We start from the raw sequence: 22779 nt of genomic DNA, 5'->3' as shown, positions 1-22779 counted from the left end.
CAAGCACACACTCTGTCACCGACGACCCGCCAGCTGCCTGCAACCCGCAACACTTGCGTCGCACGTTGCCTACACGCGCGCCTTTCCCCTGGACCACTGTGGCCGCGGAGCAGTGTGTTACCATAGCGCAGGGGCGGGCAGGAATTCTGCACGTGTGCGGTGCACATGCACGTGTGCAGTTAACAGGTGTTCTGCGTGCACACAGGGGCAAGCTGGCCACCCGCTTCTCACCCCTCCCCACCATACCGTCTCTCCGCTTCTTCCCCTGTTATGGGTTTTGTTTCCTGGCCTGCTTTATTAAATCAAGGAATAAGGTTAGTAGGAGTGCTTGAAAGTAATCATGGTTTGAAAGAGTACCTATTACCTACGATACGTTTTATTTAAGTATCACAGGTGGAGTTTACAATACGTTTAATTTCTGGAACAAAATTTCTACATACAGACAAACGCAAACAGTTACGTAAATTTTCATTACTGATGTTTGCTCTTAACCGAGACTTATTAGTTTTCATAACAGAAAAAAATCTCTCGCAAAAGTATGTCGAGCCCAACATTGACTATCTTCATGGCTTCACGATGGAGACGAGGAAACTCTTGCTGTGGAAAGTCGTGATAAAAATCTATTACACGTCTTGCCAAAAGGAACTTGTCTCTCAGACGAGAATTACACTGTAGATCTATTAATTCCATTTGCAAACTGAGATGAATATCATCTACAGAAACCAGATTCTCTCGAGAACTATTCAAAACCTTGGGATAAGTAAGATATATCCCCAAATCGCTTGAGAAATTCCTCTTTTATTGCACTAAAAACGGCAACATACTGAAATTTATTATAATGGCGTTCAATATTAAACTTCCGCTAACCAGCGAGGATACTGTCACATATTATACATTTCCAATTTTCACGTTTTTCCACAGAGAACAAATGATTCTCCCATTCCTTTTTAAAAGATAGCAGATCTCCAATTCTCCGTTCCCTTGATTCACTCTGCATTTTCCGGTTATTGAAATACAACGTTCACTATGTAGTGGTCGCTTCGCTTCAACGTCCGCAGCTTAGCCTGTGACTACACTGCCGCAACCTGCAGGCTGTCGGCACCGTCCCGTTCGACGATTGCACGCGAGCAGCACACGTGCAGCGCCGTGTGCTCATGAGCCGCTTGCAACGTTTGCCCGCCCCTGCCATAGCGTGTGTTTTTTTTTTTTTTGCAGGAGGCGGCCACCTGCTCCGAAACCTGGACGGCCTGGGTGGCGGACACCTGCTGCGTCAGACCAAGAGCGGCCTCGACTCTCTCTCTGGCGCCACCTTCGGAGAGCAGAAGCGGTTCGACTCCCTGGGGTAATAATACGACTGGTCTTATCTACAGACTTTCGCTATTGGTCCACACGTACTAGAAATTAATATAAGTTGATTAAAAATGCTCTTTTCTTTATCATACCTTGAGCTTATTTTAAAATGATAGTGAGATAATTTTGCCAGGTACAGAATATTAATTTCGATAAAGTATTATGTGCCTGACATACAGTGATTTTGTCACTGCACAGTGTAGACCAGGGCTTAACAACTGGCCCGTTTTGAGCGCGAGTGCTCGCGTCTGCTCAGGCACGTGCTCGCGAGCAGGTGCAAGGTCGCGGAGTAGGGAGGGAGGGGAGGGAGGCGAAATGCGCGCCTACGTTTGAATGTGATCTCGCATTCTTAGCAGATTTAACTAGCCATCTGAATGCTTTGAACATTTTACTACAAGGTAAAGATCTGCTAATTACTCATTTCATAGATCGAATACGAGCTTTTAAAATGAAATTCACACTTTGGGTGAGTCGACTGGAAACAGGAAACCTAGCTCATTTCCCTAAATTATCATCCATGCAAGATGTTCACAAAGACTGTGAACGTTATTCACATAGTTTAGTTGATCAGCGCTTTCAGCACTAGACAGTGATTTTGATCTGTTCTCTCCATATTCAGCGAATATTTAAGAGATTCGTCCTGAGCTGCAGCAAGAAATTGTTGACCTGCAGTGTGACAGAGAATACAGAGACAAATTTCAGAACAAGAAAAACATTTTGGAACTCTACAGACACTTCCCTCAGGATAGATTTCCTCGTTTGCACAAACTGGTGGCTACAATAATATCAATGTTTGGTTCCACGTATGTTTGTGAACAACTGTTCTCTGCAATGAAATGTAACAAGACGCGCCTGAGAAACGCATTGTCTGATCGAAATTTAAACTGCACGCTGCGCCTAAAATGCACAAGAACATTTACTCCGAACATAGACGCAATTGTAAAGGGCAAAAAGTACAAGATAACCGAGAATCCCACACTTCAATGACAACTTTTATTGTGTAACAGTTCACAAATTAATACGAATGTAGAGGCATACACTAAGCTAATAAAATTATGTGGCATGTGTAGATTCTCCTTTATTTGTTTCATTTGTCGCATTAATAATTCATGAGTGATATCCCTGCAGGTGGCCGCAGATTTACATTGACTGGCTGCAGCTGTTGTGTGCCTCACGTGACTTTCCCCACTCTCCGCTCTGGTCCGGTAGTGGGGTAGTTGGGGTAGCGTGCTCGCGCTGCTCCGTGCTCGCGCCTTGCTGCTCACAGCTTGCTCCGCGAGCACGTATGCTGTGAAGCCCTGGTGTAGACGCTGCTATTCGGTTTCATACAGAGTGTATAGACTTTTAGGTCACAGTTATACAGTTAATAAAGAATCATAAACTCATAAGACATGGGTCATGCGAAATCAAATTCGCACTTTCCTCACTAGCTTACTGAAACACATGGGTCAATACATTCAGGTTCATTCAATATTTCTTGACTTTCAGAAATCATTTGGTGCAGTACCACGCCATTTCAGGTGTGCCGCAGGGGACTGTCGTAGGACAGTTGCTATTCACAATACACATAAATGACCTTATGGATAACATCGGAAGTTAACTGAGGCTTTTTGCGGATGATGCTGTAGTATATCGAGAGGTTGTAACAACGGAAAATTGTACTGAAATGCAGGATGATGTGCAACGAATTGACGCATGGTGCAGGTAATGGCAATTGAACCTCAATGTAGACAAGTGTAATGTGCTGCGAATACATAGAAAGAAACATCCTTTATCATTTAGCTATAATATAGCAGACCAGTAACTGGAAGCAGTTGTTGTTGTTATGGTCTTCAGTCCAGAGACTGGTTTGATGCAGCTCTCTGGAAGCAGTTAACTCCATAAATTATCTGGGGCTAGGCATTAGGAGTGAATTAAAATGGAATGATCATATAATGTTGATAGTCGGTAAAGCAGATGCCAGACTGAGATTCATTGGAAGGATCCTAAGGAAATGCAATCCGCAAACAAAGGAAGTAGTTTACAGTACACTTGTTCGCCCACTACTTGAACATTGCTCACCAGTGTGGGATCCGTACCATATAGGACTGATAGAGGAGGTAGAGAAGATCCAACGGAGAGAATCGCGCTTCGTTACAGGATCATTTAGCAATCGCGAAAGCGTTACGGAGATGATAGATAAACTCCAGTGGAATACTCTGAAAGAGAGACGCTCAGTAGCTCGGTACGGGCTTTTGTTGAAGTTTCGAGAACATAGCTTCATCGAGGAGTCAAGCAGTATATTGCTCCCTCCTACGTATATCTCGCGAAGAGACCATGAGGATAAAATCAGAGAGATTAGAGCCCACACAGAGGCATACCCACAATCTTTCTTTCCACGAACAATACGAGACTGGAATAGAAGGGAGAACCGATAGACGTACTCAAAGTACCCTCCGCCACACACCGTCAGGTGGCTTACGGAGTATGGATGTAGATGTAGATCGTTTGTTTTGACTAGATTGAGGATTTCTTGATAGGGAGGGCGCATAACGTTATCTCGGGTTGAAGTTAAACGAAGAACCAAGAGAAACTTTGGGTGAGACCCATGGGAGTGCTTTGGGACCATTGCTGTTCATATCGTATGTTGACGACCTGGCAGACGACGTTAATAGTAGCATCAGTCGTTTGCAGATGACGCAGTTATCTGTAATAAAGTACTATCTGGAAAGAGCTGCACATACCACTAGGCAGATGAAATTTCAAATCGGAGCTAAGATAGGGAACTCGCAGTTAATTTGCAGAAATTTACAATTGTGCATTTTTCTCTCTCTCTCTCTTTTAGTCGATTCCGACTCTCTCTGTCCCCATAAACTAAAGCATTCCAGTTTATTCTGTCTTGTACAATCTCCTGCAGACTTTCCGAGCTGGAATCCATTATTTTTGTGATGGTATCGATCTATCTTATCCTTTGCCGCCTTCTTGTTCTTGTGCCTTCAATCTTCCTCAGCATTAAGATTTTTTGCAGCGAATCATGTCCGCTCGTGATGTGCCCTAGATAGGCCAGTTGTTTCAGTATCAAGCCTTCAAAGGACCCTTTCTTATAGTTCAGTTCTCACATCTATACATCACATCTGGAGAGACTATAGCTCACACTACACGGATCTTCGTTGTTAAAATTATATCCCTACGCCCATAAAACTTTGTCAAGGTTGGACGTCACCTTTCTACCAACTAACAAGCGTCTCTTGGTTTCGTGGCTGCAGTCACCATCAGCAGAAATCTGATAGTCTGGTAGCCGAGATACTTGAATATAGTAACTACCTCCATTGTTTCTGTTCATAATGCCATAAAGTGATAGTTGTAGTTGCCATAATTTTCTTTTTCTTGACAATCAGCATTATACCAACTTTGCTGTTCTTCTTTCACGTTCAGCACGGGGATTTTTAACTCTTCTTGCCTTTCTGTTATCAGGACGGTACTATCTGCATATCTAAGATTGTTTATGTCCATCACAGCTATTTTAATTCAGGTTTCTTCTTTGATTGAATAAATAGGGTGGCAATATTCAGCCTTGCCGTACTCCTTATCAATCTTGATCCATTGAGTCCCTCGCCGTGGCTTTTTTGGTTACAATATAAATTCCACATGAGGCAGATGAGGTGATTCGGTACTCCCATGTTTTTGAGTACTTTCCATAATTTAGTGTGATCGACACAGTCAGAGACTTCAGCATAATCAGTAAAGCAGAGAAACACATCTTTTTGGAACTCCTTCTTCATAATCCGTCAGATGTTGCTGTTTGGTCCCTATTCCGTTACAAAATCCAGCTTGTTCTTCAGGTAACTCTCGATCTGTATACTCCAAAAAATAGTGTCCTGTGACTACAGGAAGTGTCATTTGGACATAGCACAACTGGGTGTAACAATTCGCAGGGACTTAAAGGTCACATAGGCTCAGTCGAAAGTATAACACATGCCATACTTCGGCTCATTGGCGGGATACTAGGAAAATGCGGTCTGCTTACGAAGGAGATTGGTTACAATACACTTGAGTTTCCCATTTTAGAATATTTCTCAAGTGTGTGAGACCCATAACAAGCAGGATTTACAGGGAATGTCGAATGCGTACAAAGAAGGGCAGCCCGAATGATTATAAGTTTCTTTGACTCAAGAGAGAAAGTCACGGAATTCATGAAAAACCGGAACTGGTAATCACTTGAAGATAGACGCGAATTATCCCGCAAAAACCTACTTGCGAAGCTTCAAGAAACAGTATTACGTGAAGAAACAGCCCTCTATACACCGTGAAGAGGTGAGTATTACAGCGCCCACAGGGTCACTTAAGTAGTAATTATTCCCGCGCTCAATATGCTCATATGAAACGAGAAGAAATCATAATAGGTGGTACAATGCTACGTATCCTCTGCATACACTTTACAGTGATCTGTATTGTACGTACAGAAGTTGGTGAAAAACATCAAAACATCGCGAGAAACGTATGTTTGAACATAAATGCACACGCTAGCCAATCCTGCATGTTGCGCTGTTGTACAGGGTGGGGCAAATATTAGCGGCCCGCACGAGTGGATACGATTAGACGTGAATTTGTGGCAGCATTAACGGAGGAGGGAAAGACCTGCAGTTACTTCCAACAAAATGGAAAAAACTGCTCGTGCACCTGGCCCAAACATGGCGCACATTTACACAGTCTTCACGGCTGACAGAGCTGTTAGCAGTGGTCAGTCAGGTGCCGACCCTAGCTGGCCACCCACATCATCTGATCTGTCAGAATGCGATTAAATAAAATATGGAGTTTCAGTCTTCGATCGCTATTCTTTATTTTCAATTACCGGTTTCGGGCTAGCTGCCCATCTTCAGATCCGTTAGACAATGTTAAAAATGTAATTAATAAGAGAGATACAGTTAGTGAAAAAATATCTTAGTTTACAAAAATAAATTTTGGAACGTATTAAATGCCAACATACCATATGTTGTAGTTACAGAGTAACTTGTCCGTACAGAACACACAGTTCACTGTCATAAGTAAAATAAATTTCAATCTGTTAAAACATTATATCGCAGTATTTAAGAGTAACCTGATTGGTAACAGTAAAAAGTGCCCTCTACCTATAACAATTGTGCATCTGTTATTATTTCGCCGTATATATTATTGGCGAATATTCTTTTTAATAAAACAATTTTTAAGGTAATAACAAATGAATAATCTTTTTGAGTGGACCATGAAACGAAAAATTTTTACATTAATTTAAAATTTCTTCATAAAGAAACATAAAATATAATTAAAATGTAGATATCCTTCCGAAAATGTGCGTTTACTCTTCTTTGTTTTTGATTGGTGGTTGAGTGGATTTTCCTACGTCAGAACGTATACAACGCCACGCCGAGTCGTCTTGCGCCGCGCCCAATTCACCTCGCCGCCAGTACGCTGAGGGCCGTTCCGCTGTTTCTTACTGGGGCGTGCTGTTGCATTCAAGAGTAAGCCTAAAACAGGTCTTTAAAAATCTCATAATAGACAATGTTAAAAATGTAATTAATAAGAGAGATACAATTAGTGAAAAAATATCTTAGTATACAAAACTAAGATATTTTTTCACTGACTGTATCTCTCTTATTAATTACATTTTTAACATTGTCTAACAGATCTGAAGATGGGCAGCTAGCCCGAAACCGGTAATTGAAAATAAAGAATAGCGATCGAAGACTGAAACTCCATATTTTACTTAATGAACGATCGCGGAATTCCCAGTGAGACAACTATGTCTAGTTTTGATAAAGAATGCGATTACTTTGTTTGCGGAGCCCTCAAGTGTAAGGTGTGTCGCAACAACCCTCATAGTCTTCAAGAACTGCAGCGGAACATTTCGGAAGAGACTGCAGCAATTCCAGCAGTCCAGCTTCGATGCGCATTCAGCAACTTGCTGACAAGGGCCTAAAACTCCCAGGAGATGAATGGTGGCCACTTTCAACATCTCATTAGTCAGGTTAGTACTATATTTGGTCCGGTGAGTCTTGTTTCACACTGTTTCCAACTTGTGACTTAGTTTACGTCCAAAGAGTGAAACGTAGAGGGTCGCATTGGTGCTAAGGGTTATATGACCACTCTGGATGATGAGGTTCATCCCAAGGTACAACGTTTGTTCCCCAATGGTGATGCTGTGTCCAAAGACGACAAGGCCCTTGTTCACACAGCGCACATCGTCCAGAATTGGTTGTGTGAACACAAGGATGAATTTTCGCATCTTCCCTGGCCACCGCAGTCACCAGATCTCGATATTATTGAGACTTAGTGGTCTACTTTGCGAAGGGTGCCTGATCGCTATCCACCTCCATCACAGTTAGCTGAATTTGGCACTATGTTGCAGGAAGAATGTTATAAGATTCCTTTGAAAACTAAACAGGCCCTGTGTTTATTTCGAAACGAATTTTGAATGCCATCGGTTTTAGTACACCGTACTAGGCATGGTAATGCGTTCTTCTTTTGGTGTTTTCATATTTGTCCACCCTCTGTATCTAGGAATAGATGTTGAAGTTCCCAACCTAACAACCATCTGCCGTAGCAAAGTTGATGGTGTTAGCTTGAGAAATAATAGACAGTTGTCTGTGATGTGCCAGCTGTGGTGTTTACTAGCGGTTACAGTTCGTAACGTTGTAGAAGATGGAACATTACAGAGGCGGGAACAAGATGAGAGTTTAACGCACAATGCAGTAATCAACTTAATGTCTGCATTATTGGAAGATAACAGATCTTAAACACACATATCCTCCTCTTTTCCAGTTTTCCCACAGTCTATGGTTCACTTGCATATAGTGCTATGCTCCAGACGCATATTGTCAGTAATTTCAGAGGGAGCTTATAGTTGGAAATACAGGGGGTCCCAAAAAGAATCACCCGATTTTAAATAGAATTATTTATTAGGGAGAAGGGCTTAACACCAACAAATTGCATACTAAATTACTCAGAAAAGACAGAAGTTTATAAAAATCCATCATAAATGTTCAATATGTCCCCCATTGGCCGCACAGAGGACTTCTAGCCGATAGCCAAATTCATCCCAAACTGAACGTAAGGGGTCTTCTGTCACTGAAGCTACAGCAGCTGATATTCTGGTTCTTAGTTCATCAATGTCACGAGGTAAGGGAGAAACGTAAACACATTGTTTAACATATCCCCACAGGAAGAAATCAGATGGTGTTAAGTCAGGGGACCTAAGAGGCCAAGAGTGTAAAGCCTGGTTTCGCGGTCCTATACGCCCTATGCAACGTTGAGGCACGTTGGCATTGAGGAAACTGCAGACGTTGTTGTGCTCCATCTTGCTGATAGATGAAATTGTCAGAGTCAAGTTGTGGGAATAAACAGTTCTGTAGCATTGCAAGATATGATTGTCCTGTTACGGTTTCTTCCTCAAGACAGTAGTGTTTATAAACCTTGCTTTGTGAAACAGCACAAAAAACATTCACTTTTGGTGAATCACGTTCGTGTTCAATTGTTTCACGAGGATTTTCGAGCCCCCATATATGCATATTCTGTCAGTGAACCTTACCGCTAATACGGAAAGTTGCCTCATCGCTGAATATCAACCGTGACATAAAAGTGTCATCTTCCCTGACCTCTAGAATAGCATTGTTAAAGTCCTCTCGCTTCACTTTGTCAGTATATTAAAGAGCTTGTACCAGTTGTAATCAGTATGGTTTGAGGGCTAAACGACGCCATAATACACGCCACACTATCATGCGTGGTAACGCAAGTTCTCGGCTAGCACGACGCGTAGACTTGCGGGGGCTCTGCTCAAATGCACATCGGTTTTGTTCCACTGTTTGTTCAGGAACACGTGGGCGGACAGGACTTTTGCCTTTACAGAGGCACCCTGTTTCTTCAAACTGTTTATACCACCGTTGAATGTTCTTTGGTGATGGTAGTTTAACACGAAATCGAATTTGAAACGCCCACTGGACTGCGATCACTGAATACGACTAAATTCAATAACACAATAAGCATTCTGTTGCATAGACGCCATATTGCGCGAGACTGGCTGCTAACTCCAGGTCAGCGCTCGTAGTGACATCTAGCGGATTTTTTCTGAAACTCTAGACCATGCCGATTTCATCTAGCACCGTTTGAGTTACCCTGTGATAATTGTCTCAATATTATTACAAGTTAAAATCGGGTCATTCTTTTTGGGACACCCTGTAGTTAACTGATGACTCCTGGGGGAGAGAGAGGAGGAACTGTCTGCTGCCGTGATAGAAGAAGAAATGGGGGTCGATTTGGACAGACTTCGGCAGTGTTTTGAATACTGGTGATGAAACAAGACAGAATACATGCAGAAGAATGCAAAGAAAAATCAAGGATATGTATACAGAGTTCAGTTTGGCGTTTGGAAAGGTAAAGGCACCAGCAAGACAGTTCTGGCCCGTTGAAAATGGAAGAAAGACTTAAGTAAAATCAAACCACTTTCACTTGTCGAGCTCAGAAAAGAGTTAGACATTCTAAAATGAGGCAAGATGTATTAAATCGTGTTAAAAATAGGTATGAGTCGTAGGGAAATATGGTTAATATACTATATGGGCAATTACCAAGAGGTAAAAATGAAGATGGAAGATCAAGTACTAACAATAAGTGCTCAAATTCGAAGGAGTATACGACAGGGATATAGTCTTTCGCCCCTACTATTCAATCCTTAAATCGAAGAAGCAATGACGGAAATAAATGAAAGGTCCACAAGTTAGATTAAAATTCAGGTTGAAAAGCTGTCAATGATAAGATTCTCTGAAGACATTGCTGCGCTCACTGAATGTGAGGAAGAACTGTAATACCTGTTGTTGTTGTTGTTGTGGTCTTCAGTCCTGAGACTGGTTTGATGCAGCTCTCCATGCTACTCTATCCTGTGCAAGCTTCTTCATCTCCCAGTACCTACTGCAACCTACATCCTTCTGAATCTTCTTAGTGTATTCATCTCTTGGTCTCCCCCTATGATTTTTACCTTCCACGCTGCCCTCCAATACTAAACTGGTGATCCCTTGATGCCTCAGAACATGTCCTACCAACCGATCCCTTCTTCTGGTCAAGTTGTGCCACAAACTTCTCTTCTCCCCAATCCTATTCAATACTTCCTCATTAGTTATGTGATCTACCCATCTAATCTTCAGCATTCTTCTGTAGCACCACATTTCGAAAGCTTCTATTCTCTTCTTCTCCAAACTATTTACCGTCCATGTTTCACTTCCATACATGGCTACACTCCATACAAATGCCTTCAGAAATAACTTCCTGACACTTAAATCTATACTCGATGTTAACAAATTTTTCTTCTTCAGAAACGCTTTCCTTGCCATTGCCAGTCTACATTTTATATCCTCTCTATTTCGGCCATCATCAGTTATTTTGCTCCCCAAATATCAAAACTCCTTTACTACTTTAAGTGTCTCATTTCCTAAATACCCTCAGCATCACCCGACTTAATTCGACTACATTCCATTATCCTCGTTTTGCTTTTGTTGACATTCGCCTTATATCCTCCCTTCAAGACACCATCCATTCCGTTCAACTGCTCTTCCAAGTCCTTTGCTGTCTCTGATAGAATTACAATGTCATCGGCGAACCTCAAAGTTTTTATTTCTTCTCCATGGACTTTAATACCTACTCCAAATTTTTCTTTTGTTTCCTTTACTGCTTGCTCAATATAGAGATTGAATAACATCGGGGAGAGGCTACAACCCTGTCTTACTCCCTTCCCAACCACTGCTTCCCTTTCATGTCCCTCGACTCTTATAACTGCCATCTGGTTTCTGTACAAATTGTAAATAGCCTTTCGCTCCCTGTATTTTACCCCTGCCACCTTTAGAATTTGAAAGAGAGTATTCCAGTCAACATTGTCAAAAGCTTTCTCTAAGTCTACAAATGCTAGAAACGTAGGTTTGCCTTTCCTTAATCTTTCTTCTAAGATAAGTCGTAAGGTCAGTATTGCCTCACGTGTTCCAGTATTTCTACGGAATCCAAACTGATCTTCCCCGAGGTCGGCTTCTACTAGTTTTTCCATTCGTCTGTAAAGAATTCGTGTTAGTACTTTGCAGCTGTGGCTTATTAAACTGATTGTTCGGTAATTTTCACATCTGTCAACACCTGCTTTCTTTGGAATTGGAATTATTATATTCTTCTTGAAGTCTGTAATACCTGTGAAATGGAATGTACAGTCTAATGACCACACACTACTGACTGACGAATGTAATGAGGGGTAGCAGAAATGGAGGTAGCGGTAAACTTGACATCAAAATATCGGACCAGGAAGTAGACTAAGTAAAGGAATTCTGCAAAATTGGAACCAAATATACACTATACGAGGTATCAGTAAGGACAGTTGTATCACACTAGCGAAGGCAAAGAGAACATTTCTCGCGAAGAGTTCAATAAAATCAAACAATCTGAACAACAAATTTATGATAACAAACCTCTGGAGTACAGTATTGTGAGGAAGTGTATCGTGAACAATGCAAAAATCAAAATAGAAAAAAATTAAAGTGTGTGCAATGTGGTGTTACAGAAATAGGCTGAAAATTAAGCAGACTGATAAGACTAGAGGAGGCTCTCTGCAGATTCAGTAAAGTAATGAATATGTAGGCAACAACACATAGAAAAAAGGACTCGATTACGGAACATGTCTTTAAACATTAGATAATTAACTTCCATGGCAGTGAGTGGGCCGCAGAGGGCTAAAACTGTAGGTGTGGATTGAGATTAAAATACATACAACTAACTGGAGGCAGTGGATGCAAATACCAGGCTGAGAGGAAGTCGTGGCGGGATGCGTCAATCAATCAGAAGAATTATTACCGCAAAGGAAAGAAGTAAGAAAGTCACATATTTTTAAATAATTTTAGGACCACGAAAAACTCGCAGGAAATACGAGGTGCATTCAAGTTCTAAGGCCTCCGATTTTTTTTCTCCAGACTGGAAAGAGATAGAAACATGAGCATTGTTTTAAAATGAGGCAACGTTCATTGTCAATATGTCACAGAGATGGTAGCACCGTACGGCAGATGGAATTTTACCGCCAGCGGCGAGAATGAGAACTGTTTTAAATACTTAAAATGGCGACGTATTCCTTACTTGAACAGTGTGCAATCACTCGTTTTCTGAATTGCGTGGCGTGAAACCAATTGAAATTCATCGACAGTTGAAGGAGACATGTGGTGATGGAGTTAGGGATGTGTCAAAAGTGCGTTCGTGGGTGCGACAGTTTAATGAAGGTAGAACATCGTGTGACAACAAACCGAAACAACCTCGGGCTCGCACAAGCCGGTCTGACGACATGATCGAGAAAGTGGAGAGAATTGTTTTGGGGGATCGCCGAATGACTGTTGAACAGATCGCCTCCAGAGTTGGCATTTCTGTGAGTTCTGTGCACACAATCCTGCATGACGACCTGAAAATGCGAAAAGTGCCATCCAGGTGGGTGCCACGAATGCTGACGGACGACCACACGGCTGCCCGTGTGGCATGTTGCCAAGCAATGTTGACATGCAACGACAGCATGAATGGGACTTTCTTTTCGTCGGTTGTGACAATATATGAGATGTGGATGCCATTTTTCAATCCAGAAACAAAGCGCCAGTCAGCTCAATGGAAGCACACAGATTCACCGCCACCCAAAAAATTTCGGGTAACCGCCAGTGCTGAAGAAATGATGGTGTCCATGTTCTGGGACAGCGAGGGCGTAATCCTTACCCATTATGTTCCAAAGGGCACTACGGTAACAGGTGCATCCTACGAAAATGTTTTGAAGAACAAATTCCTTCCTGCACTGCAACAAAAACGTCCGGGAAGGGCTGCGCGTGTGCTGTTTCACCAAGACAACGCACCCGCACATCGCGCTAACGTTACGCAACAGTTTCTTCGTGATAACAACTTTGAAGTGATTCCTCATGCTCCCTACTCACCTGACCTGACTCCTAGTGACTTTCGGCTTTTTCCAACAATGAAAGACACTCTCCGTGGCCGCACATTCACCAGCCGTGCTGCTATTGCCTCAGCGATTTTCCAGTGGTCAAAACAGACTCCTAAAGAAGCCTTCGCCACTGCCATGGAATCATGGCGTCAGCGTTGTGAAAAATGTGTCCGTCTGCAGGGCGATTACGTCGAGAAGTAACGCCAGTTTCATCGATTTCGGGTGAGTAGTTAATTAGAAAAAAAATCGGAGGCCTTAGAACTTGAATGCACCTCGTAGAGGTTAAAAAATGGTTCAAATGGCTCTAATCACTATGGTCCTTAACATCTGAGGTCATCAGTCCCCTAGACTTAAAACTACGTAAACCTAACTAACCTAAGGACATCACACACACCCATGACCAAGGCGGGATTCGAACCTGCGACCGTAGCAGCCGCGTGGTTCCGGACAGAAGCGCCTAGAACTGCTCGGCCACGGCGGCCGGCGAAATAGAGGTTCATCAGCGTTAACGCATGCTGAGGTATTCCCATGAAGACGCGCTTCCTGGTGTGGAAGTGCTTTTACCAGCAGAGGGGTCGATAAACGATTTCCTGTTAGAGCTCCCATACCAGACCCGAGATGAAATTCACGTGCCGTTAACGTTAAGCACTCTTCCCGAGGGACATGGTCTGTGAAACGTTTTCAGCCACGAGTCCTGCATACTGTTCTTGATAAAGGAGAGCCCGCGCTAGGGCACTTCGACAGAGGACGAGGGTAGGAGACAAAGTAACTTCTGAACCCTGCTCCTTTACTTGTATGGCCTCGTCGCTTAGAAAACAAGAATTCATCTGATACGGATTGTGTACTAAATGGAATCAATTTGCTTTAGTTCAGCATTCGACTGCAACGGAGGATACAATGAGTTTGAAATTATCTTGAATACCAAGGCTGTAGGGCCATGTTGCGCTAGACGTTCTAGACGACTGACGTGTCGCCCATGTCATCAACAGCTGAGGAAGGTATTAGAAAAATCTACGTCATATCAAAATGTGTGTGTGTGTGTGTGTGTGTGTGTATGTGTGCGTGTGTACGTTGTTCGTTTGTGGGTTGTACGTTATCTTTATCATTTCAGTTTTCCGGCACTTAACTTATTGTCATTCGCCTTCTTGCTTCCCGATACTATGTTGTTAACTCTGAATTTCAGTCACTTAATTTCTTTTATTTGTTCTTTGTTCATCTTGCGGCAGGGATCACATTCTGGACCCAGCAGGTCATCAACGTCCTAACTAAAGTAATTTTAGACAAATATGGATAAAATATTTAAAATTACGTTTCAAAATGTAAAATATGAAATAAAAATCTCGTAGACTCTGGTCCACTCTCACTCACTCGCAATTACACCTTCACAGAAAATCGTAAATGTTTCAGTTGGATCAGCCTATTTGTAAAATAAATTGTTAAGATTCACTGGCCATAACTATAACATACCTAAAACAATGTAACAGGGACTGTGACTGGCTGATCACTGGCAAAAAAAATAGTATGAACCAGCCACTCCGAAAGTAAATTAAAATATGCTTACCCTATGTATTCCGTTGGACACTACACAGACTCTTAAAACACGAACCACATTCCTTCTATCGTCACGTAAAGTAGAGGGCAGATCAGATGGTAAGCCGATTGCTGCCCTAATATCTGTTATAACGGAGTATACTTAGATCTGCACAACAAAAGCATTGCACACTGGTGGGTTCACTTCGGCAGGGGAGAAGGGATCCATGTATCAATGGCCAGTACCTATCTGAATCCACATTAAATGTACTTCCATCAGCATGAGTGCCTACAACTTGTTTCACTGACTGCAGTTTATTGTTTCTCAACCCTAGCCACTCCTAATAGCGCTTGTGTATGAGTGGGTGTGGTGGATAGATGGCTGTGTGGATGGGTTTTCAGGTATAGATCTGATACGCATGGGAGCAATTTCAAACAGTTTTGCTTCATACATGACCTACATGGTGGAAAGGTATTCTGTTGTGTACGATACCCATCGATTCGTTAGGGGTGTTGGGGGCGGGAGCGAGGAAGAGACGATAAAAAAATAGTCTAAAATGAATGGTATTAGCGTTAAATTTACAGTTTTCGGCACTGAGCAAGGTAACGCAGTGATTAGCACACTGGACTCGCATTCGGGAAGACGACCGTTCAAATCCTCGTCCGATCATCCTGATTTAGAGCTTTTCCGTGTGAATTTTCGTGTAAATTTCTTAAGGCGGGTGGCGAGACGGTGCCCCCATCCTTTCTTAATCCGAACTGTGCTCCGTATATAATGACCTCGTTGTTGATCGGACGTTAAACACTAATCTTCCTTCCTTCCTTATAGTTTTCAGGGTTGTAGCAGTCATTGGTGACATATTCGATGCCACTTAATCCATAAGGAATGCGGACAGGGAAAAGCGGCATGTTACATCGTAAGCCTAGAACGAGTGTAGCAGCGACACGCAAGAAGAAATTTCAAATGTCGGAAAGATTCCTTTAAAGGGAGCGGCCAATTTCCCTTAATTTAGTTTTTATTTTTTCAATCTTGTATAAACGTAAAGCATCTGCACACCGAAAGCTCGCAAGCTACCACACTGCTGGCAGTTTGGTGGAGGGTACATTGCGTATCAGTTTCCTTTTCTCTCCTTCCTGTTACGTTCTTTTACGGTACGCGAGAAGATACTTCCCGAACCCCTCCAAGATGAGCACGATTTTCTCTCATTTTGGCGTCATGGTCATTACAGGAGACGTATGTTAGAGGAAGTCATAAGGTTCTTGACACACTTTCGTTGGCGGATCACGGAATTTCGCATTACAATATGTGATCAAAAGTATCCGTACACCCCCATGAAACGTAGAGTTGACCACTCGATGCAACGAGAGAAGGTGAGTCTATTTTGCTGTCAGTAGAGAAGCAGTAACAGAACAATTTGTCTGGCACGAAAGCTCAGTGACTTCGAGCGTAGACTACTCGATCGACGTCTCCTGAGTATCAGATCCGTCAGGGACATTTTAGCCCTTCTGAAGCTGTGAAGTGAAAAGCCGAAGGAGCGACCATAGCTAGAAAAGAAAACGGGCAGACCCAAGCACTGACTGACAGGGACCGCATAGCATTGTAGAGAATGGCTGTAAAAAATTGGTGAAATCATCGGAATCAATCACTCGTGAGTTACAAAGTGTTACCAGCAGTCCACTTATTACAATGACTGTGCGTAAGGCGTTTCGGGCACAGTGGTGGAGCAGCTCTTCAAAATCCACATTTCTGTAGTCAATGCTATGCAACGCTTGAGGTGGTGAAAAGAACATTTAATGACTGTAAACGAGTAATTCTCAATGATAAATCACGCCGTATCCCGTGACAGTCTAGTGGAAGGGTTGGAGTCTGGCGAATGCCTGGAAGACGTTACCTACCATCGTGTGTAACGCCACAGTGAAGTCTAGATGAGGCTGTTTCACGGTATGGGGATGCTCTTCGTGATTAGGGTGTGGACCCCTTACTGTGCTTACGAAAACGCTAAATGTGGAAGAATATGAACACATTTTATAAACTGTGTATTGCATACAGTGGAGCAACTGTTCGGTGAAGATGTATGTTTGTATCAGCATGAAAACGCACCGTGTCTTAAAGCAGCATGCGTCAAGGAATAGACTGTGGACAATAACATTCCTGAAATGGACTGGCCTGACCAGAATCCCGACCTGAACCAAACTGAACGTCTTTATGATGAGTCAGAACATCGACTTCGCTTCAGACCCTAACGTCCAATATCACCGAGTTTTCTGGTTTCGGTTCTTGAGGAAATATGTTTTTCCCTTCCTCCATAGACATTTAGGCACCTCATTGAACCCCAGCAAAGTCAGAACATTAATTTTAAGAGTTTATGTGAAGATAGTTTTCAATGGAACAGATTGAACTGCCTAATAGAAAGTTTTTTAACTCAGTCTTAAAGTCCATAAAATTATCTGCGGGACATTTAATATGGTCTGGCGAGCTGTTGAATACGTGTATAGCTATATCTGACTCCTCTCTTCACTAATGTTAAGCCCTTGAACTCTTGTAAGAGGTTCGCATCGGTCCTGTTATTATTTCATGTTTTGCACAATGTTTTGATAAGAGTGAAATACTGGGAACGACATAGAAAATTGTGGAATATACGTGTTGTAATGCAGTTGTCCAAATATAAACTTTCCGAAGAGGACTCTGCTGTATATTTGAAGACTTCAGTCGTAAACAATGGTTTGAGAAACTGCGCAGTAAAGTTCCAATACTATCTCATAAACAGTACATTTCAATTACGTCCATCGTGATTCTTTTATTCACCAAACTCACTATTTTCATATATTTTTAGAGTAAATACATGTTTTTAAAATAATAAATTCCGTCCACAACTTTATTCTTAATAATACGTCAATGGGCACTTAACTCTTTTACTGGCGAAATGAGAGCACTTAACATGGGTTAGCACTGACTCATAACTGTTTACTTGTTGGGCGAGTTAACGAAACATTACCGTGAACCCTATCAAAATACATATTTAAGTGATTTGAATCGTTTTCACTTATGACACTAAGACTGGCAATATTAATTTTTTCAATAACAAAGTGAAATTACCTTAAAAATTAATCTATGATTCCGTATATTAGACAAGTAATGTACTACAGCACGTAAACAATGCTAAGAATGGACCTTAAAATTCCTGCTATCGCACTGTTGCATAAATCCACGTGATCTATGGTAATGGAAGCAACTTAGCATTGTTTACTTGGTTTAATTATTCACATTTACCTAACTAGCAACAACTTTTGAAGGGTAGTTGCGCTCAGGATCACATTCAAGACCTTTACCTGAGTCACACCTCCCCACACCATCCTTGAATTTGTACAAATTGTCCCTGAAGACTTGGCACGAACACAGCAGTTGTTACTTATTAGTGGCAGCCATGTTTTTGGTACTTACAATTGTTGACATGCGCACGTCTTAGCAAAGGTGCCATTACTGAGAACTTTAGATTAGAGATAAAGATGCGATTTCTCAGTTTGTCGGCGACCTATCCACCAATACGAATAAAGCACATGATGAATCATGTTACCATACAATAACTCTGCTTCTTATCGACAGTTCTTCGCCGTTGTTTACAGCCGAGGTCTTCATTTTGAAACATCACGTGTAGCTTTAATACCATGCCTCCGTATTCTGAAAATATTATCACTATAATTTGTGTTTCCCCAAAAACTGATTCTGCAGAAAATATGCAAAATAAACCAATTTCTTCATTTTTAATTCATCAATAGCAATACTCACGTGTGTCTCAAACATAACTAAAATAAGGAGCTTCATTAATTCTAGGCTTTTGGTAAACCCCATCAGCTTAATGCTTTGTGCTTCTGAGCCTTCTCAAATTTTAGTGACAACCTATTTGCCTTGAATCATTTCTTAATGTTTTCAAATACTTCGTGAGTTGCTTTTTCCGGTGAGATTTCTGAAACTTCTTTTCAGTCATATACTTCTATCATCTGCAAAAAAGATAAAAACTTGTTTGTTCTGAAAATGGATCATGCATGTACGTCAGAAACAACAGCGGAACCAAAATAGTACCCTGCTGCGCACGATATCCAATTGCCAAAATTTTTGCGTACAGATTGCTATACAATCTGCACGAAAGTGATACACTTTGCTTTCTGTGAATCTTCAGGTTTTGGCGGCGCAAAGCCGGAAGAATTCTCCTTCTTCTTCTAATATTTCGGCTGTATAGCGTTCAGCCATCTTCAGAGTGAGCCGAAAGACTGCCGCTCCAGTGTTCGCTTCGTCCCTTTATACTTGTTTGTTGGTTGTTTTGGGGGAAGGGACCAAACAGCGAGGTCATCGGTCTCATCGGATTAGGGAAGGGCGGGGAAGGAAGTCGGCCGTGCCCTGTCAAAGGAACCATCCCGGCATTTGCCTGGAGCGATTTAGGGAAATCACGGAAAACCTAAATCAGGATGGCCGGACGCGGGATTGAACCGTCGTCCTTCCGAATACCTTTATACTTGTGTACCGCGCAACTGCGTATGCGGCCACAGATGCAAATGCGCCAAAGACGTTGGTCGGCGACAGAGACGTGCACAATGCGCGAGTTACATCTATGACTCCGCAGTCTATCTGTGTTGGCATGTCGATATATCATTGTGAGCTGCACTGTGACGACGTGTTTCTGAGTTTATTACAACAAGTGCCGGATTCCATGATTTATCAAGGTTGAAACCACTATCTCTATTAATTAAATTCTATCTCTATTAATTAAATTCGTCGTCAAGCGAATCACAATTGCCTCCTTCACTATCGAGTCCCAAAAAGATGACGTTGTCATACAACATACTGTGACCAGTGTCAATACGGTGCTCTGCCACTGCCGACTTGTTAGGTTGTAAAAGTCGTGTGTACCTCCGGTGTTCTGTACATCTTTCTTGTACAGTACGAGTTGTTTGTCCAATGTAAGAAAGGCCACATTCACATGGAATTTTGTAAACTCCAGATTTTCGGAGCAGCAAATCATCTTTGACGGAGCCCACGAGTGCAGCTGTCTTGGGTGGAGGACGAAAAATCACTTTTACTTTGTGACTGCTGAGAACCCGTACTATTTTTTTGTGAGAGGCTACCCACATATGGCAGGAAGGCCATCGATTTAAAGGTTTCTTCGTCTTCTGCTTTCTTTGTGGCCTCTTTCGGTTTCATTTTCAGTGCCTTCGGTATTTGCTGTGGGAAGTACCCATCGTCTTCAAACACACTTTGTAAATGGGAAAGTTCATCTTGCAGACTGCTTTCGTCAGAAATAATATGCGCTCTATGGGTCAAAGTTCGGAGAACACTCATCGTCTGGGCAGGATGGTGGCAGCTATTTGCACGTAAATGCAAATCCGTGTGCGGCGGCTTCCGATACACTTCATGTCCCAAAGTGCAATCCTCTCTGCGCCGAACCAGAACATCCAAGAATGGAAGGCATCCCTCCTTTTCAATTTCCGTTGTGATTTGATAGTGGAGGGAGTTCAGATGTCTTAAGAAGTCTTGCTTTCTGTTCTGCAGATAAGGCGTGAACCATGAATCTGCTGTGGCTACTGACATCACGTGACGAAACCATCTAAAGGCGGATTTATTGTTTCGAGTCTTTGCAAATGGCTGTGAGCACTATGGGACTCAACTTCTGAGGTCATTAGTCCCCTAGAACTTAGAACTAGTTAAACCTAACTAACCTAAGGACATCACACACATCCATGCCCGAGGCAGGATTCGAACCTGCGACCGTAGCGGTCTCGCGGTTCCAGACTGCAGAGCCTAGAACCGCACGGCCACTTCGGCCGGCCGAGTCTTTGCAGTATAACTGCACTGCGCCTACAGCAGAAACCAGTTTACGTTGGTATTTGTGACAATACCGAAACAGGATTCTGTCTTCATAAGTTTCTGAAACTCTGCGGTACGCCAGTTATTCTCTATGCGCCGCATAAATTATGTTCACACGAGGCAGTCAGTGTGTAGTCGCTGATCCGCCTATCTGCGAGGGGTCGCTAGGCGCCGTCCCAGTGTGATACTACTAGGGAAGGCGAACACGCCAAGACGTTCCCGCTGCTTCCCAAAGACGGTAGCCGACGCAGCAGATAATGCGCATTGTACGCGACAGCTATTGTTCTACACCTTCCACATCTCCAGTCTGTCTCTCTGCATCTACAGTAGTTCCCTGCGCGCTGCGCGAGACAAACAGTGTATACTAACAACTGTATCACAGAACTGCAGCACCTCCCTGATCGTGTATTTTGTCCCTTCAAAGAACCCGAGTTACAGCCGCATACACTGCACGAAGATCAGTTTAGTTTCCGGGCCAGAGAAACTACCAACCAAGCAATTTTGCCACTGAGCTGAGCAATGTAAATCAGATTGTACAAAAATAAAGACGCATCCTTAACGGCGAACAACGAGAGACGGCGGCAAGGCACTGGACACGCATTCATAAGAATTCCGGGCCAAAACCCGGCACAGCCCCTCAAATTTAGACTTTCCACGATTTCCCTGAATCTTTTGCCGGGACGCCTCCTTTGAAAAAGCACGGTGGATTTTCTTTACCGTTCTCGCACACTCCGAGCTGGAACACCTAGGGTACCCAAAATATTTTGTATCATTGTTGTTGTTGTGGTCTTCAGTCCTGAGACTGGTTTGATGCAGCTCTCCATGCTACTCTATCCTGTGCAAGCTCCTTCATCTCCCAGTACCTACTGCAACCTACATCCTTCTGAATCTGCTTACTGTATTCATCTCTCGGTCTCCCTCTACGATTTTTACCCTCCACGCTGCCTTCCAGTATTAAACTGGTGATCCCTTGATGCCTCAGAATATGTCCTACCAACCTATCCCTTCTTCTAGTCAAGTTGTGCCACAAACTCCTCTTCTCCCCAATCCTATTCAATACCTCCTCATTAGTTACGTGATCTACCCATCTAATATTCAGCATTCTTCTGTAGCACCACATTTCGAAAGCTTCTACTCTCTTCTTGTCCATACTATTTATCGTCCATGTTTCACTTCCATGCATGGCTACACTCCATACAAATACTTTCAGAAACGATTTCCTGACATTTAAATCTATACTCGATGTTAACAAATTTCTCTTCCACAGAAATGCTTTCCTTGCCATTGCCAGTCTACATTTTATATGCTCTCTACTTCGACCATCATCAGTTATTTTGCTCCCCAAATATCAAAACTCCTTTACTACTTTAAGTGTCTCATTTCCTAATCTAATTCCCTCAGCATTACCCGACTTAATTCGATTACATTCCATTATCCTCGTTTTGCTTTTGTTGATGTTCATCTTATATCCTCCTTTCAAGACCCTGTCCATTCCGTTCAACTGCTCTTCCATCATATAATAACAAATTAAGAACTTTATGGTTCAAATGGTTCAAATGGCTCTGAGCACTATGGGACTCAACTGCTGTGGTCATCAGTCCCCTAGAACTTAGAACTACTTAAACCTAACTAACCTAAGGACACCACACACACCCATGCCCGAGGCAGGATTCGAACCTGCGACCGTAGCAGCAGCGCGGCTCCGGACTGGAGCGCCTAGAACCGCACGGTCACCGCTGCCGGCAATAACTTTATGACACTACAGATTGTAATGAATGAGTTTGCGAGTATCAAATACGCGACATAAATGGCCGTATCTTTTGACTGCATTGACTTCGTAGTCAACATTTATTACATCGTCAATGGATCATAGACCTTACAACGTGAGCGTATCTATTTGCCCTCACCTATTTGATTCGTATCGACAGGGTGCGTACACAACTCTCAACCGTTTTTGAGAAAATCTTGTTTGTAAGCATTAGGCATGCATGTATACTAATGTGTGGTCGCTGCTAGCTAAGTAGTCCGTAGTCGACCGAATAAGCGTTTGGTGCATAAGCTGAAACACTACGGATCGCATCTCCTTCCCGTTATG

At 42.6% G+C, this 22779-nt stretch overlaps 1 protein-coding gene across 1 annotated transcript in view; it reads left to right on the top strand.

Moving 5' to 3' along the window:
- LOC126176032 (orcokinin peptides type A-like) overlaps positions 1 to 22779 on the top strand; it is a 418366-nt gene that overhangs the window by 344351 nt on the left and 51236 nt on the right. The window contains exon 3 of the mRNA XM_049923162.1: positions 1216 to 1342. Within this exon, the coding sequence (XP_049779119.1) occupies positions 1216 to 1342 (127 nt within the window). The remainder of the gene's footprint in view (positions 1 to 1215; positions 1343 to 22779) is intronic.

Source organism: Schistocerca cancellata, chromosome 3 (genome assembly GCF_023864275.1).
Source record: "Schistocerca cancellata isolate TAMUIC-IGC-003103 chromosome 3, iqSchCanc2.1, whole genome shotgun sequence".
Classification (NCBI taxonomy): Eukaryota; Metazoa; Arthropoda; class Insecta; order Orthoptera; family Acrididae; genus Schistocerca; species Schistocerca cancellata.
Note: the sequence above shows the minus strand (reverse complement) of the source record. Positions and strands in the feature narration are given on the sequence as shown.